This window comes from Mastacembelus armatus, chromosome 14, assembly GCF_900324485.2.
Source record: "Mastacembelus armatus chromosome 14, fMasArm1.2, whole genome shotgun sequence".
NCBI lineage: Eukaryota > Metazoa > Chordata > Actinopteri > Synbranchiformes > Mastacembelidae > Mastacembelus > Mastacembelus armatus.
Window position 1 is genome coordinate 6,408,570 of NC_046646.1, and position 14,571 is coordinate 6,423,140.

At 40.0% G+C, this 14,571-nt stretch overlaps 1 protein-coding gene across 4 annotated transcripts in view; it reads left to right on the forward strand.

The window, feature by feature from the left end:
• The window catches only part of camkk1a (calcium/calmodulin-dependent protein kinase kinase 1, alpha a), a 57,112-nt gene that overhangs the window by 10,008 nt on the left and 32,533 nt on the right, over positions 1 to 14,571 (forward strand). For all 4 annotated transcript variants that reach the window (XM_026327926.2, XM_026327925.2, XM_026327927.1 and 1 more), the window contains 2 exons: positions 9,181 to 9,619; positions 14,406 to 14,453. In XM_026327926.2, coding sequence (XP_026183711.1) covers positions 9,302 to 9,619; positions 14,406 to 14,453 — 366 coding nt within the window. In that variant the 5' untranslated portion in view covers positions 9,181 to 9,301. The remainder of the gene's footprint in view (positions 1 to 9,180; positions 9,620 to 14,405; positions 14,454 to 14,571) is intronic.

Genomic DNA, 14,571 nt, shown 5'->3' on the forward strand with positions numbered 1-14,571 from the left:
CAAATGAGATGGCCGTACCACATGTGTAATTATGCAGCTAATTGTGTTCATTAGGTCATTATCCACAGTGAGACACCGTGAACATCATCCTGTTAGTCATGTTAGCTGTTTCAGACACCTATACTATAATCTGCACCTGTCTTCATGAAGACCTGGAGCTGTGTGCCATGAGGACAACATTTTGGGGTTGCTTTGACACTGTGTTCCTTAGAATATCAATGGGAGCCATATATGAGATTTATGTGTTTGCTGACCAAGCATGGCTCCAGCATATTAATTCAAAGGCTTCTTTTTTCCCTTCTGCAAAAAGGGAGTACTGATAACATATCTGCATTTCATTTTGATTTTACTGGGAAATATTCAATAATGACCATAAACTCCATAAAGCAGAAGTGGACATGGGCTTCCAGTGGATGGATGGTATGTGCAGTATTTGCTACAGTTTAGTATTAACCTTGAGACAGTATTGTAGTTTTATATTACTTGGATGACTGTCCAAATGTTTTTGTTTGTATTTCCATTTCTATTTCAATACAATACTTTGGGTTCAGGTTGAAATAGCTCAACAACAGTGGGCTACCGTAAAATCAGACGCACATTTATGTCCTCCTCCTGATTTCTTTGACATCATCATCAAGTCAAAATTCACACATTTTGTAATGAGATTCTTATTTTCCTTTTTTCTCTGCAATGAAACACCATAATACAGTTTATTTCATGTTATTTATTGTGAAGATTAGAGGACATATCCTAATTATGTAAATGTAACTATGCTTTCACTGCTGCACATGTCAGGCTTTTCATTGAATCATGAAAGCTGAAAACTTGATGTGATTTATATATATATATATATATTTTTATTGGAAAGAGATTTCAGACATTTGAATAAAAGGTCCCTCTTCCTGAGTAATGCTGCCTTCAGTCCAGACAGGGTTACCAGGTGTGTGAAAGTGTCCTGATAACTTAGAGAAGCTACCGGTGCTGATCCATTTGGGTAAAAATGCCTTCAGTGCTTCTGTCACTTTGGAGATGCACATGTGGTTTCAGCTGCCATTTGACAGCTGCAGGCATTTAATAAATCTGAATGAAAGAATACGTTACTGAAACAGTTGTGGACAACACCAGAGTCCATCCATCCATCCATCTAAACATATATATGTATATATGTATGTATGTATATATCAGTACTACAAAACCTATAGCTGTAGTTTTCCAAGGAATGGCTGTGTGGCGGTGTGAGATATATTTAGGTGGTGTGAGAAAGTGGAACAGTGTCTGAAAGCATCAGCAGCCTGATCAATGACCTCTCATCAGCCTCATCAGTATTTAAGTCTTGTTGGTGAATGTTAGCATGCTAACCAGCAAAATCCAAATGTTACGTTTTATAGCTGCAAAAACACCAGTTTGCATTGTCACTGTGTGCATGTTACCCTGTTGAGCTTGTTGTGCTCTGAGCTAATTGTTAAGTAGAGCATCTCAGAGCTGCATGAAGACTGACAAGAACAGGAGGAGACTTATTTAATATTGATTGGTTCATTTTTTAAAAGTGTAGGCTACTGTATATAAATCTATATTTCCAAAAGGGTGTTCCTTTATATTTTGGTCAGCTGGTGGACACATGGATTCATATGTATATACGTGCATATACATAGTGCTTGTTATTGGTAGTATGGCTTTTCCTATACCTCCCTAACATCTGTTTCAACTGTTTCTTGTACTCCATACCAAAACCTGCTCTACTTCGATTTAAAAACAATACAGCTTTTGTAAGATGATAGAGATCTTAATAATTTAACATTAGGGTCATTTTGGACAGGGGTGTACTCAGCTTGGTTGTGTACTAGTATGCATTTTATTGAGAGTCATTGTGCAATGAGTAGTGAAAGTTGAATGTGTTTTCTGGCTACAGCTTACAGCTGCTGGATACTGAATTAGGCAGTTGAAGGAGAGTGAAGTGCAGCCAGCCGCTGCATCTGTCCACCAGGCCTGGCCTGGCAGCCTCCCTGCCACCTGAGCACAGGTTTGTAACAGCGATGAGAAAGGATACAAATCAGGGATATTCTGCCTTTCGGAGGGATTTAGAGGGCACTGAGTGTCACACCCAAGGGAATAGATAGATGGCTTCTCATTTTCAGCAGCAACAGATTAATCCTCTGCAGGGTCACATCATCACAGATAACAGGCATTGTGATATCTAAAGCTTTGAATGGAATTCAATGAAGGGATCTTGTGGGTCGATGAAAGATGTAATGCACTGTGTGTCTCCTCCGTATTAACTCTTTCCGCCTCCCTTTTGGATTCAACTCAGTGCTGCTGGCTTCTTCTGAAAATAGATGATCACGGGTAGCAGGTCCCACCTAAGCAATGTCACACGAGAGGAGTAGTCACAACAGAAGCCAGAGCCACCCTAAAATGTAGGGTCCACCATAGTAGAATTATGCAGTTTGGAGGGCAGGCGATCTTGGCCCTGCCTTTGTTAGAAAGACCTTTGTCAGGCTGAATATTTCTGAATATTCACACGAAGGTCATCCAGACAAGCTGCAGACTCAGTCAGTGTGAGTGGAGGAGAAATAATTGGCTCATCCAACTTGCCAGTTTGCACTTCTATATCCTATGTAATCCTGGGCTTATTATTGCCTGAGGCATCCAACCTCAGAGAGGGTGGCCCTGGATTTATTTGGGATTGTCTGAGTGTATTTCTGTCCAGTCAGATTTATTGCTGCTTGTGCTCCCTGTGTCCGGTGTCTAGCCTGGGGAGCCGAGCTTCCTGTTTCCCCCCCCCAATCACATCACATTGATCAGCTGTACAAGAATGCATTTAACTGGTTTACAGATGGAGCTAGTTGTGTCTTGCACAGCTGCCTTCTAATCCTGTGGATTAATTTAAGGAGTTGCAGAGATTAGTCTGTGACAAGTGAACACAGAGCAAAGTGTGTTCTATAAGAAAGTACTGCAATTACAGGTTTTGTTCCTGTGTTTTTAAAGTTAGATTTTGTGGAGGTGGTTTTATTGAGAGGTGTGATGTTTCTGTGATATCAGATTTAATTGTTTATTAGCAATATGATGAATAGAGTGTTTGTATGAGTCTGATCTGAGCTGTGTTAAGCTGTGCCACTGCTTTTTGACTTTCACATGTTCCCATTGTGGTTTTGTATGTGTGTGTGTTTGTGTGTGTGCACATTGAATAGTTATTGCACGCGTTATACACGTTAACGACATTACTTTATAGCCCTTTAGAAAACCTGAAGCAGGCTTTATACTCTAGGTTCTTCCTGAACAGAACTATATATGTGTATAAACACACCCAGTCTACACTTTTTCTGCACATTTATTAAAAATGTAAATCAAAACATTAGCAGAAAATTATGATTAATGGCAAAATACCTGTAAAACTAACTATCAACTGACACTATGGTCAGCCTTAGCTTCAGCTTACACCAGAGCAAAGTAGGAAATATTGGCATGCTAAACCGCTAACATGGAAAATGTGATAAGCATTACACCTGCTTAACACCAACATGTTAGTACTGTTATTATGAACATGTTAGTCTGTTGATGTTAATATTTAGCTCATATTTGTGTCTGCACAATACCACACATCACATTTGTATTAAAATATTACACAGCAAACCTAATTACTTGAGGTATGTGTATTCCAGTATCATTATTTTTTCTTTTTTCCACCAATCTAATTTCAATATGTTGGTTAGCGCTGAAAAAACAAGTGAAACGTCTGTGGTGGAATAATTTTCTTACTTTGTTTAATTAAAGTTGCAAAACCCGCTTTCAGGAAGATGCATGTTTTTCATGAGTGAATTGTCCTCTGGGTGCTTTAGTTTGCATTCTGCACGCTGGGTTGTTGCAGTGACTACCACTCACTCTGACGAGGCGTTTTAGATACTGGCTTGTCATCCTGCATCTGCTGTTGCCTCTAAGAATAAGTTGTCTTTCACATTTGATATATTCATCAGCATTGGTAGTGCTGCGATCACAGTTAATAGCTGATTACTGTGCTCGTTCACTGTTTCCAGAGGCCTTTCAGATGCTGTACACTCTGCTCCATATGAATGAAGCTCACTCAGTCAAATATGATGAGACATAATCACTGCCAACTGTATGCTACAGCAGGGGGGGACATGGGGAAAAGCTAATTCAGGCGTGGGTGTTTGCATGTGTGTGCTGGGGGATGAAATGTCTTCCTTAATTCTTTTTAAAAAAATCAAATGCGTGTCGTGGGATTGTTTGTGTGGGTAGGTGTGTGTGTACCGGATGGGTGCATACACACAAAAGCAATGCAAATTTAAGCAGTTGCCTGTAGGCTTTCTCTATCATCCATCAGGAACAGCTAGTTGCCATTCCTCTCCTGCATTTTCTGTCAGCAGTTAATGTGACCTATCCAGTTTGTGAGTAAGATGAAAAGTGACAAGATTCAGCGACAGGAGAGAAGGCTTGATCTACCTGTGGGTGCAGGAAGAGTTGAGCTGAAGGAGAGAAAATCCTCTTTAGTATAAGAGCTTTGATCTGATATTAAGAACCAGTAGATGGGTGTATTAGTGTGGGCCGAATATGGCCTTATATTAAACATGGGATAAGAGCCAGTGAGAGTGGTGTCTTTAGTCTGTAAAACCCTACAGCAAGATTGTGTCTTCTTTATTGTCCTTTAATGTTAATGTTCTATAGTTGTGTGTTTGTAGCAGTGTACGTGGTTGTTATTGCATCCTGAGTTGTATTTAATTAATGTCGTCCAACATTTGTACATGCACCCTCAGTGAAGCTGCTGTTGTGATGCATGTTCTGGCCTTTTGTTGTGTGATAAACTTTCAGATTGTACTGAGCTTTCTATAGGCTTGTCAAAAGGAAGGTATGAAAAGTGTGAAGGTGTCAAAGTTTCCTGCCCAGACCAGTACTTGCTGTAGTGTAGTAGCAGTCCAAAAACAACTTCAAAGTAAATTAGTTTACTGGTTTTATAAGTAAAACAGGGAGCTGAGTGTTATGTGACCAGAGTTTCAGTACATAATTCAACTTATATACTTGGTTACTAAAACTTTACTCTTGTGTACACCTAAAGTGTACTTAAAGATATATTTTATAAATTAAAAAGCAGAAATCTTGAAATAGTACTGCTTAAGTATATTGATGTTAGTGTACTTTTAAGTATTTATAGTTTTTTTTTTTTTTTTTTTGTAAGGGACGTCTCTATAGATGGTCTCCCTTTAATTAAAAACCTTCACTGGTCAAACTGACACTAATGGGCTGAAATAGTCTAATTAGTAGATTTCATTTACAAATGGAATTAATTTGATTAGAGTGAGCTATAATTAGACACAGTTGTTGGTGAAACTAGCCCTTTTCATCAGCTCTGAATGTTGTTTTCCGTGCTGTGAACGGTGGAGATGAAGCTGAGCGTATTCACAGCAGTGCGGTGTAGAGACGTTTCAACCTTTTATAGCAGATTTTAAGCTTCTGAGGACTAAGCTGGATGTGGAATTCTAGGCTGTAGTATCAACACACACAGAGATCCAGCAGTATAACGTGTGAGCCCCGGCAAGAGAAGGGCTGTAAAAGTTTACAGGTCACCTCTTTCTGTAAGGCACCAGATCAAAGCTCAAGGAATATATTTCCAACTGCATGATAAGACGCAGCCTATTTCGTTTCTTTTCAACACCTGCCATTTACACAGAGAAAGAGAGAGAGAGAGACAGAGAGAGAGAGGTAATAAATAAATATAGTTTATATACATTTCATAGAAGATTCACACAGCAATTATCTCAGACAGGGAAGTGCACACACTACAGATTTAATAAAGATTAATGCAGGAACTACAACATTGTTACTCGCAGTTCATGTCACTGTATGGTGTCACAATCATTGTGAGGACTGGTGCAACTAACAATTTTTATTTTAATGATCAATTCAACTACAGATTATGTGTTCAATTAATGATGACTGTTGTAAGAAATGAGAAAAGAGGGGCAAATGTCGTAGACATGTGGCCTCACTATGGTTGTTCATCAGTATGCAGAATGCTCCTTTTCACCTCAGGAGTTCATAGTTGGTCAGTAGTATCATAAAAGCACACATTATCTTGTTTTAACAAGGAAAGTCATGGTAAACCTAGCAAAATGACACACTGCATGGTACTTTTTTTTCCTGTTTTGATCAAATGTAATTGCAGTGTGGATTGTTGCCCTATCACCTTGTGGAAAATCAAAGTTGATTGCCTTTGGTTCTGTAGTAGATAAATGGGAGGCTACACCTCATGTGAAATATTCCATTTCAGAATTTATGACTAAGTAATCTAAGAAGGAAGACAATAAAGAATAAATTCACTGCTGCCGTCCATTAAAATGGTACCACATATGTTTTCTGTGCCCTCTGCTCTCAAGGTCCTGTGTTGCACAGTTATGCAGATAATGGCTGTACTTTCCAGAAAACAATTATTGCATGTCCACAAGATCAAACAACAAGCCTTCCAGCCCTCTAATATGAAACTATACATCTTGTGCCTGCACTTTGTCTGAGGAGGTAAAGAAGCATTTAAATAAACATCAAAACAGACCAGGACAAATTAAGAGCCACTTGAGGAATGATTTTCTTTGGGCATATTAGTGAGGTTTGTTCAAGAGCATCTGTGCCTTTCCTTCCAGAAAGTAAAGGATTGATTTGGTTTTGATTTTAACCTTGGTTGTCTGGGTTTGCTGTCTGCACAAAATGCTGGGAGAGACAAACAGAAGTCAGGTTAAGGATGTTTGTGCTTTTGTGGAGGTAAATGGATTCATTTGTTGACCCTTTACAGCCCCGTCTCTCCTCCTACTCCAATTGGTTTCCATCGAAACTAGTTGCAAGATGACAGTTATTAGAAAAAGAAAAGTGGCTCTGAAGGTTTCACCTATGCATGTTCATTTTCCTTTAATTATAGAAACATGTTACGCATTTAGGTGAACAATGAAATATTGAAATGTGTCACTGCGGCACCACATTTTGTTGCTAGAAAGCATCAGTCTTCTCAATCATCTCCACTTACAGCAGAATTAAAGATTTTACATTCATCATCTGTTTAGCTTGTGTAACTCACTAAAAATAAAAATGTGTTTTATGTAATTACCAAACATAGACTTAAACATGGAGTATAAAATATCTGCTTTTGATGTAGTTGGTATCCCCAAGAAAGGAAAATAAATTTTCCTAAAAAGTAGGCATAATGCATTGACACTACAGAGGTTCATATTTTTTAAAACCATTTAGTGGCTAAATGGCTAAAAATGAAACATGCATGTTTTAACAGCACACCATTCTTTCAAGGCATAGAATTTATGTGTCCAGACTGTCTCGTTACACCTGTGATCAATCAAAAACATGGTTAATAATAAAATGTATGAAAGAACACTTAAGTATCTCCTGCAGTGCAAAGTAATAGGATTAGATGTGTGAAATAAAATATTAAACATAATTAAAAAAATTGCCCTCCGTAGTGAAAAAGGGAAATGTGTGGTCACCTGGTGCTGTAAACAAACAAAAGTCTTGGTGCAGCTGAAATTAAATCCAGACCACTACTTGTACAGGATGTGGCTCACACATGGAGCGGCAGTGGAGTGAAACCTATTTCAAGACACAGATAATCACTAGTTGTGATAAGAATTAGCCAAATATGATGTTTCCTTTTTTGATTTTGCTCAGATGAGTCAGCCAAACAATGCGTTTTATCCTTGCTGTTGACAGTTAAAAGGTTTTTCAATTCAAGGAGTCTCAGATTACATAGTATGAATAACAGTCATCTCAAATATGCAGACCCACAGTCTCTTAGTTTAGTTACATCAATAAAACAAAACACTGTCAGCAAATGATTTGCAGATACATTTACTATGAACAGTTTGCATGTTGACAGATCGGTTTATTAAACACTTTTGCTCAATATGCTGACAAAAGAATAGAATTTGGGCAGTATTATCTTTCATTTCAAAGATATGTGCTGGTGCAAATTAGTAGTTTAAGGTGACATGGCTGCAAGCAAAGAAAATGAGGACAGCGAATAGCCAATGGCAGCAAACAAAATAGGAGATTAGCTGATGAGAATTCAAATCTTGACTGAAGATATTACTAAGTAAAAAGTTACCAAGAGATAGTGATCCAGTTCCTCTTGAAACCAAAAATGCCAGTGGCATTGCTATGTTTTATGGAGATCCATACAGTAATAGTAAATATTTCTGTCTAGACAAAAGTCTGCATGGACTGATCAACAGCACCGCTCTAGATCCATGCTGCTAACATGGGTAAAGATATGATGGGTGACCTGGGCAAAGTGGAACAGTTTTATTTTTGACTATGAAGCCCTACCTACTTGACACATTACAGGAATAGCATAACATGGCCTATTTAGTGAACACCCCTTGTCAAATACACATAGGACTGACTGTCTCTCCCATAATACCTGTACTGGCCCTTGTGGATTCTTTTGGATGCTGACAGCCAGCACACATATTCCTCTTGACCCCTGCTGTTACATGGATACTGTTTGGGAATTAGGGATTTATTGCCCTTTCCCTTGGATATCCCACCCCTCCAGAACAAAACCAGAACCAGATGTATTAAAGACCTTTAATATTCCTTGTCTGTGGCCATCTGCCACTGACTTCATTTATAAATAAATAAATCCCTAAGTCTGGGTATAAGGACAAATACTGTGTACATTTCTTTGTGTACTGGTCCACCCACAAGCATCTGGTAGGGATACAGGGAGCCATGGCCAAGGGCATAAAACATAATTAGTTTTCTAGCATTGCATTTGGGTAGGGTTTTATCAGTGGATTTCCATTCATGAGCACATGTAGGTAATTTGACCCACCAGACCACCCACACAGTGAGACATGACATTTTCTCTTTTACTGGTCTACTTGATTAAACTTCAGTCTCACTGGAGTTCTTGCTTCAGACTGAGGTAAAAAAGAAATCTATAACAGGTAAAAGGTTTTTATTGATTTTTTTTTTTTTAACATTGATTTGGATTGGCAATATGGAGAAAATCAGATTTTGTCTCTAGATGTGTATTATAACATATTAACGCAGTCTTAAACACCAGAAAAGCTTTTTTTTCCCTATGGTCCAAATCTGGATGTCCTGCAGATCAGCTACTCTTGGTGCTTCTCACTGAGCTTACAGCCTTTTCTCATCTTTTCTTTCCAGCTCTAGTGAGACCCTGAGCACTGTGACTGCAGGCTGGCCCACATCACGTTGATGCTTGTGGGCACCCCCCGGTATTCTCCCTGCCACCTGCCCCAGGGCCACTCGCACCTCCCCGTCCACCATGGATGCAGGCAGTGACCCTGGCTGTGAGCGGCTCGACTCCAACTCTGGCAAACAGACCAGCAGTCTCACAGACATCATGGCTGCCATGACAATGCAAGAGTCAGACAGCTCAGCTGCCAACGGTGTGAGGAATGGCGGGGCTCAGGCCAAGAGGAATCATCCAGCACTGCCTCACCTGACTGGTAGGAAGCTGTCGCTCCAGGAAAGAGGCCCTTACCTGTCATCAGGCTCTGGAGGAGGTTACACACACATCTCCCCCCGTGTGGCTCGCAGGCCCACAGTGGAGTCGAAACGTGTGTCTATTTCAGACTCGCAGGTGAGGATGTCTTCTTTGATTCATACTATATTAAAATTCCTAATCATTAAATTGTTTAAATTCCTCTAACTGCATGGGAAATGATGCAATGGGACAGAGAGGAAAAAAAAATCAAAAGCTGACATTGACCACTTTCTTTATTCTTTAAACTTTCTTTTAGCTACTATCATCTGGAATGGAATTGCAGAGATTCATTTCTGCAGATTGTGTAACAGGTGGCTCCGTAGCAGGGAGTGACACAAACTGAGAGAATGCAGCTCTGTTGTGCTTATGAGAGCAGTGGTCATACAAGCAGAACACATTATAGCTCCATATATCTGTATTTTCACATAGAAGACAGGGCAAGGAGGTCAGAGAAGAACAAGACAGGACAGAGGAAGAGAAGGTGTGTACGGTAGTTTCACATTATCATACATTGTCACAGAAACATGCCTCTACGCATTATTTGATTTCTGTGCTCTGTAAGCAGACGTGTGTCATTGTGACATGAGGCAGAATTACAGTTTGCTGTGCCGCTGGCTTTGAGAGGAACACCGACTGTTTCGTCAGACAGACATGAAATGCGTTCTAACCAGTGCTTAATATACCATGGAAGAAATGAGGGGGGAGGGTGGGCGCAGCTAAACAAAGTACAGAAAATATAGAAAAAGGCACAAAACTGAAATTGGCAAGGAAGACAGTTTCTTTCTGAAAACAAGCGGCAAAACAAGGAGAATAATGGACAAGGAATAAATGTTTATTTCTTCACTTTGTCCCCAAGTGTCTCCTCTAGCTGCTCCATTTTGTTCTTTGAATGTGCCTTCTGCCTTCTCCTGCCTCCCAACAGGAAGCCAGATAAACCAATCAACCAATGTAGTATGCAAGTCCAAACAACTTGTAGTTGACATGTGGGAGGTGTATGCGTCAGACGGTCTGCGACCATCAGCAGCCTATGCTTATCCATAAACCCCTTTGCCCACCTCAGTTTGGCCCTTACCCTTAGAGGCTCAATGGGAGCGTTTCAACCCATAACTGCACATATCAGTGGGGCTGCACACCACGTCTACAGTGGGTGCCCTGCAGTTCAGCCTGAGGTTGAATGACATCCTGTTACTGTGTGTTGCCGTGAAGAGAGGCTACATACAGACAGGGCCAGACTGTACTGCTCTAGTCCCCTTATTGCCTCTAAATGGTGTTTGGGACTAGCCAGTGGCAGCAGCTGGAAGTAGAAGATGAGAAGCACCGTGACTACACACACTGTGCTACACTGCTGCACTAAACACTGCGCACATACCCTGCACCAACTCACACACACTTATCAGTCTGTGCTAAGAAAACTATAGGACTGTCATGTGGCTGAGGATGCCTCCTGTAACACCTTAAGTGTTTAGTACAGAATAAGCAAAACAGATCTACTATGTTAATAACATCATTTATGGTGTTAATTAGCTTTAAAGGTAGAAATAAACAGATTTTGTAGCCTTGGTAATTATCTTTATTTCTTCTGTACCAGGCAAAGCTAACACATAAGAGTAACTTTCTGCAGGAATGAATGTTTCCCAAAACAGTTCATTTAAAGATCTACCTATTGAGGCAGTAAACGATTTATTTTCAATAATAATTATAATACCTGTCATTATATGTATTACAATTTAAAAACAAGGACTACCAGTCTGTGCTAACATAGGGGAACTGGCTGTGTCCGAAACTTCAGTTTCCCTCTGACTTTTTTCCAGTTCAGAGTAAACATACGTATGCCATCTGCCAGTAGAAGTCTGCTGAATTTAACAGACTCCTGCCACAGACTCACAGACCTGTCATTGTGTCCTTACCTATCTGAAAATGGAGTTGCAGTTCTTGCACTGAAGCATAAAAGGGACTCATGTTGCTTGTATTTCCCTGCTCCCACTGAGTCTACAGACTGACACAATGGTGAGGTAGCAGCATTTCTTGTTTAAGACCTCAGAGGAATACATACAGTTCCTGGTGATGAACAGTGTGGCAATTTCACTTTGTTCCTCTTTGCAGGTTCACCTATATTTCAGTGATACTTAAAAGTTAACACAATGGGAAAATGATGAATGTCTTACATAAAAATGGGAAGTGGGATTTCTCTGTTTCGTGGTTTGAATGTAGGATTAAAAAAAATCTTGAGAAAATAATCAAAAATGTGAGCCTTCATATTTGAGAGTAGAATGGTTTGGGTGGAAATGGGATATAAGGTTAAGTTTATTTACATCACCATCCATCACAGGGCCCCTGTGACATCCACATTTTAAAACACTATATGAAAATCTCTGCATCTATACCTCTTACAACAACCTACACATGTTCATCTACAGTGAAAGTTCTGTTGATTGCTTTAGCTGTGCCTTCTCTTCACCCTGGCTCTAAAGGAGCCCTGTGTTATTGTGAGCAACTACAATGATGTTACATACTTCAAACGTACAAATGGGCACATGAATGTGTGGACTCATCCTTTTACAGGAATAAAATGGATGGAAGGGACCCACAAGACAAGCATCCTCAGTGTGGTCATATTGGGTAAAGAAAGATTAAATACTGTACTGTGCTGCTTCACTCTGAGGATTCAAGGTCATTTCACAAAATTGATTTTTGCAGTCTCCTTTCTGGTTGTGTTTATAGGCTGCTATAGCTAAATGAATTGAGCTGTAACACTTTCTGTGTTTTCCTAAGAAGAAACTGTAATTACCATGATGATATTGGAAATTGATATACCAGCCAACTCACTGTGTAAACTGTGTGATCTGTGAGTGCTACAGATTAAGGCTTCTGTTATTAAACCTTGAGTTATCAATAGTTTTTCTGCCATTAATGTTACACATTTTCATTTTTGCAGAGCTCTCTCATCTGAAAGCTTCTTTTGAAAGCCTTGTGTATGCGTCTCCTCTGTCTGACTATAAAGCTAGCAGCAGAAGACATTTCACAATGAGTGACACTGGCAGCCTTGATCAATGATGAGTTGCTGCTCACTGTCACAATACATTAGTAGTAGTGTAAATGATGTGGTTATTTCAGTCCCTGTCATGTACAGCAACAGGTGATGCTGGTCACACACTAGGACAGAATCTACATGTAAATGTAACATTTGTAAAAAGAAAGTGCGGAAGTCATCCATCATATTTTAGTTGATGCTCCTTCATTGTGCTACAAGTCTGTCCTGCGTATTTCTACCTTGTGCACCATAACATGGAAATCAATACAGAATAAAACATTTCCTTTGCAATGATCTCATTAAGCTACAGCCATTATATCTTTCTATCAGAAGTAATTACAGAATGACACTTTAACTACTTTCCATTTTTATTACCTATTTTCAGAGGAAACTACGTGTAAACATTATCCATCATAATAGAATGAAATGCATAGTCACTGGCTTTGAATGACATGGTAATCTATTTGTTATGAACTGATATTGATCAATTGTTGAGTAGTGAATGAAGAGATTTGGAGTTTGAAGAGTTTGGTGCAAATGGGAGAGCTGGGTGTGTTGCATTCAATGTTGTGGCTGCACTGGTAATGTAAGGCAATGCTCTAACATAACGGCATGACTGAATATGCCCTGTGATGACTTACTGTGGACAATTAGACTTTACTGTATCTTTATGCATATACAGTATATGGCATGTTTATTTCAGGCTTTCTGTGTCCATCAGCTCTGACACCTTATGACCTTCAGAGCCCATTGAGCATGTGCCAGCAAACTGTAACCTCAATGGAAGTCCTTTCAGATGATCCCTCCTGCTGCTCTTTTCTTTAGATTCTCCTACTTTGCTTTTTCCTTTATCCTTCCCTGTCTGATTGCTCTATACTCTTCTTAGCTCATCTTTAACCAGTCAAAGCTGTTCTTTTCAGAGTTGCACTGGTTACTTCAAAGCCCTATTTTCTGTTCTGTGTCTCACCGTTTTGTTATAAATCCTGCCCACAGTTCTTCACACCCTCATTCCCAACAGTGCATAACCCTCCTCACATTTCCTGCAGCAACAGTGATATTCAGTACAAGCCACATAACTAGCATGTTATGTAACACACTATACTGTATAATGTTGTATTTTCTGAAATACCTTGCCTGATGGCGAGTGAAGTCCTGCCATGCAACATGAGTCGGCGCTGTACTTTCAGTCCTGCCACACTAGTCTGTTTTGTTACATCTGTGTTCTCCTACCTCCTACCATCCTGAAAACATTTTCCAGTATCAAGCCTCAGGCACTGGTCTGGTTCACGTTAAGCCATCGGCACCCCCACTGTAATGAGGGAACCACTGTCAATCCATTCTCTCCACAGGTCAATTCCCTTCTCTTTCACACTTGCAGCACATCAGTGCTCGCATTCTGCTCATTGGCTTTGCTGTCTGTGCAGTCCATCTTCAAACTGCTCCCAAACTCTCCTCTCACCTCTCCCTGCACACTCCTCTATCCTGCTGTGGTTTGCTCTCCTCTCCTCTGCCCCTGGATGACTCTGTGCTGTAATGGTGGTTGCTATGGAACTGCAAATCAACCATTTAAGCAGTAGCACTCTAATGGATTTGCAGACAGTAAACAGAAACTACAGACTGCATCGTTACCTACATATCAGAAATAAATGGCTTTCAGCACGCACACGCACACGCACACACACGCGCACACACACACACACACACACACACACACACAGGGGAGGGAACATTTTGTTCTGCATTCCTGCTTCTCTGTGCTTTAAATATTGAAAATGTTCAGTCTGATGCTGATCATCATTATGTTGGTAGTACAGTTCCTCATGTCCTCACTCTTTCCCTTCCCCATTACAGGACTGTATCCAGTTGAACCAGTATAAACTGAAGAGTGAAATTGGAAAGGTGAGTTCACTGACTTTCTGCCATTTGCCACTGTTCAATTTTAAATGGTTTTGGAAAATAGCTGCTTCCTGATTAAGATTGTCCCTTTGACTGATTAAGCTGTTGAAAATGGGCACCA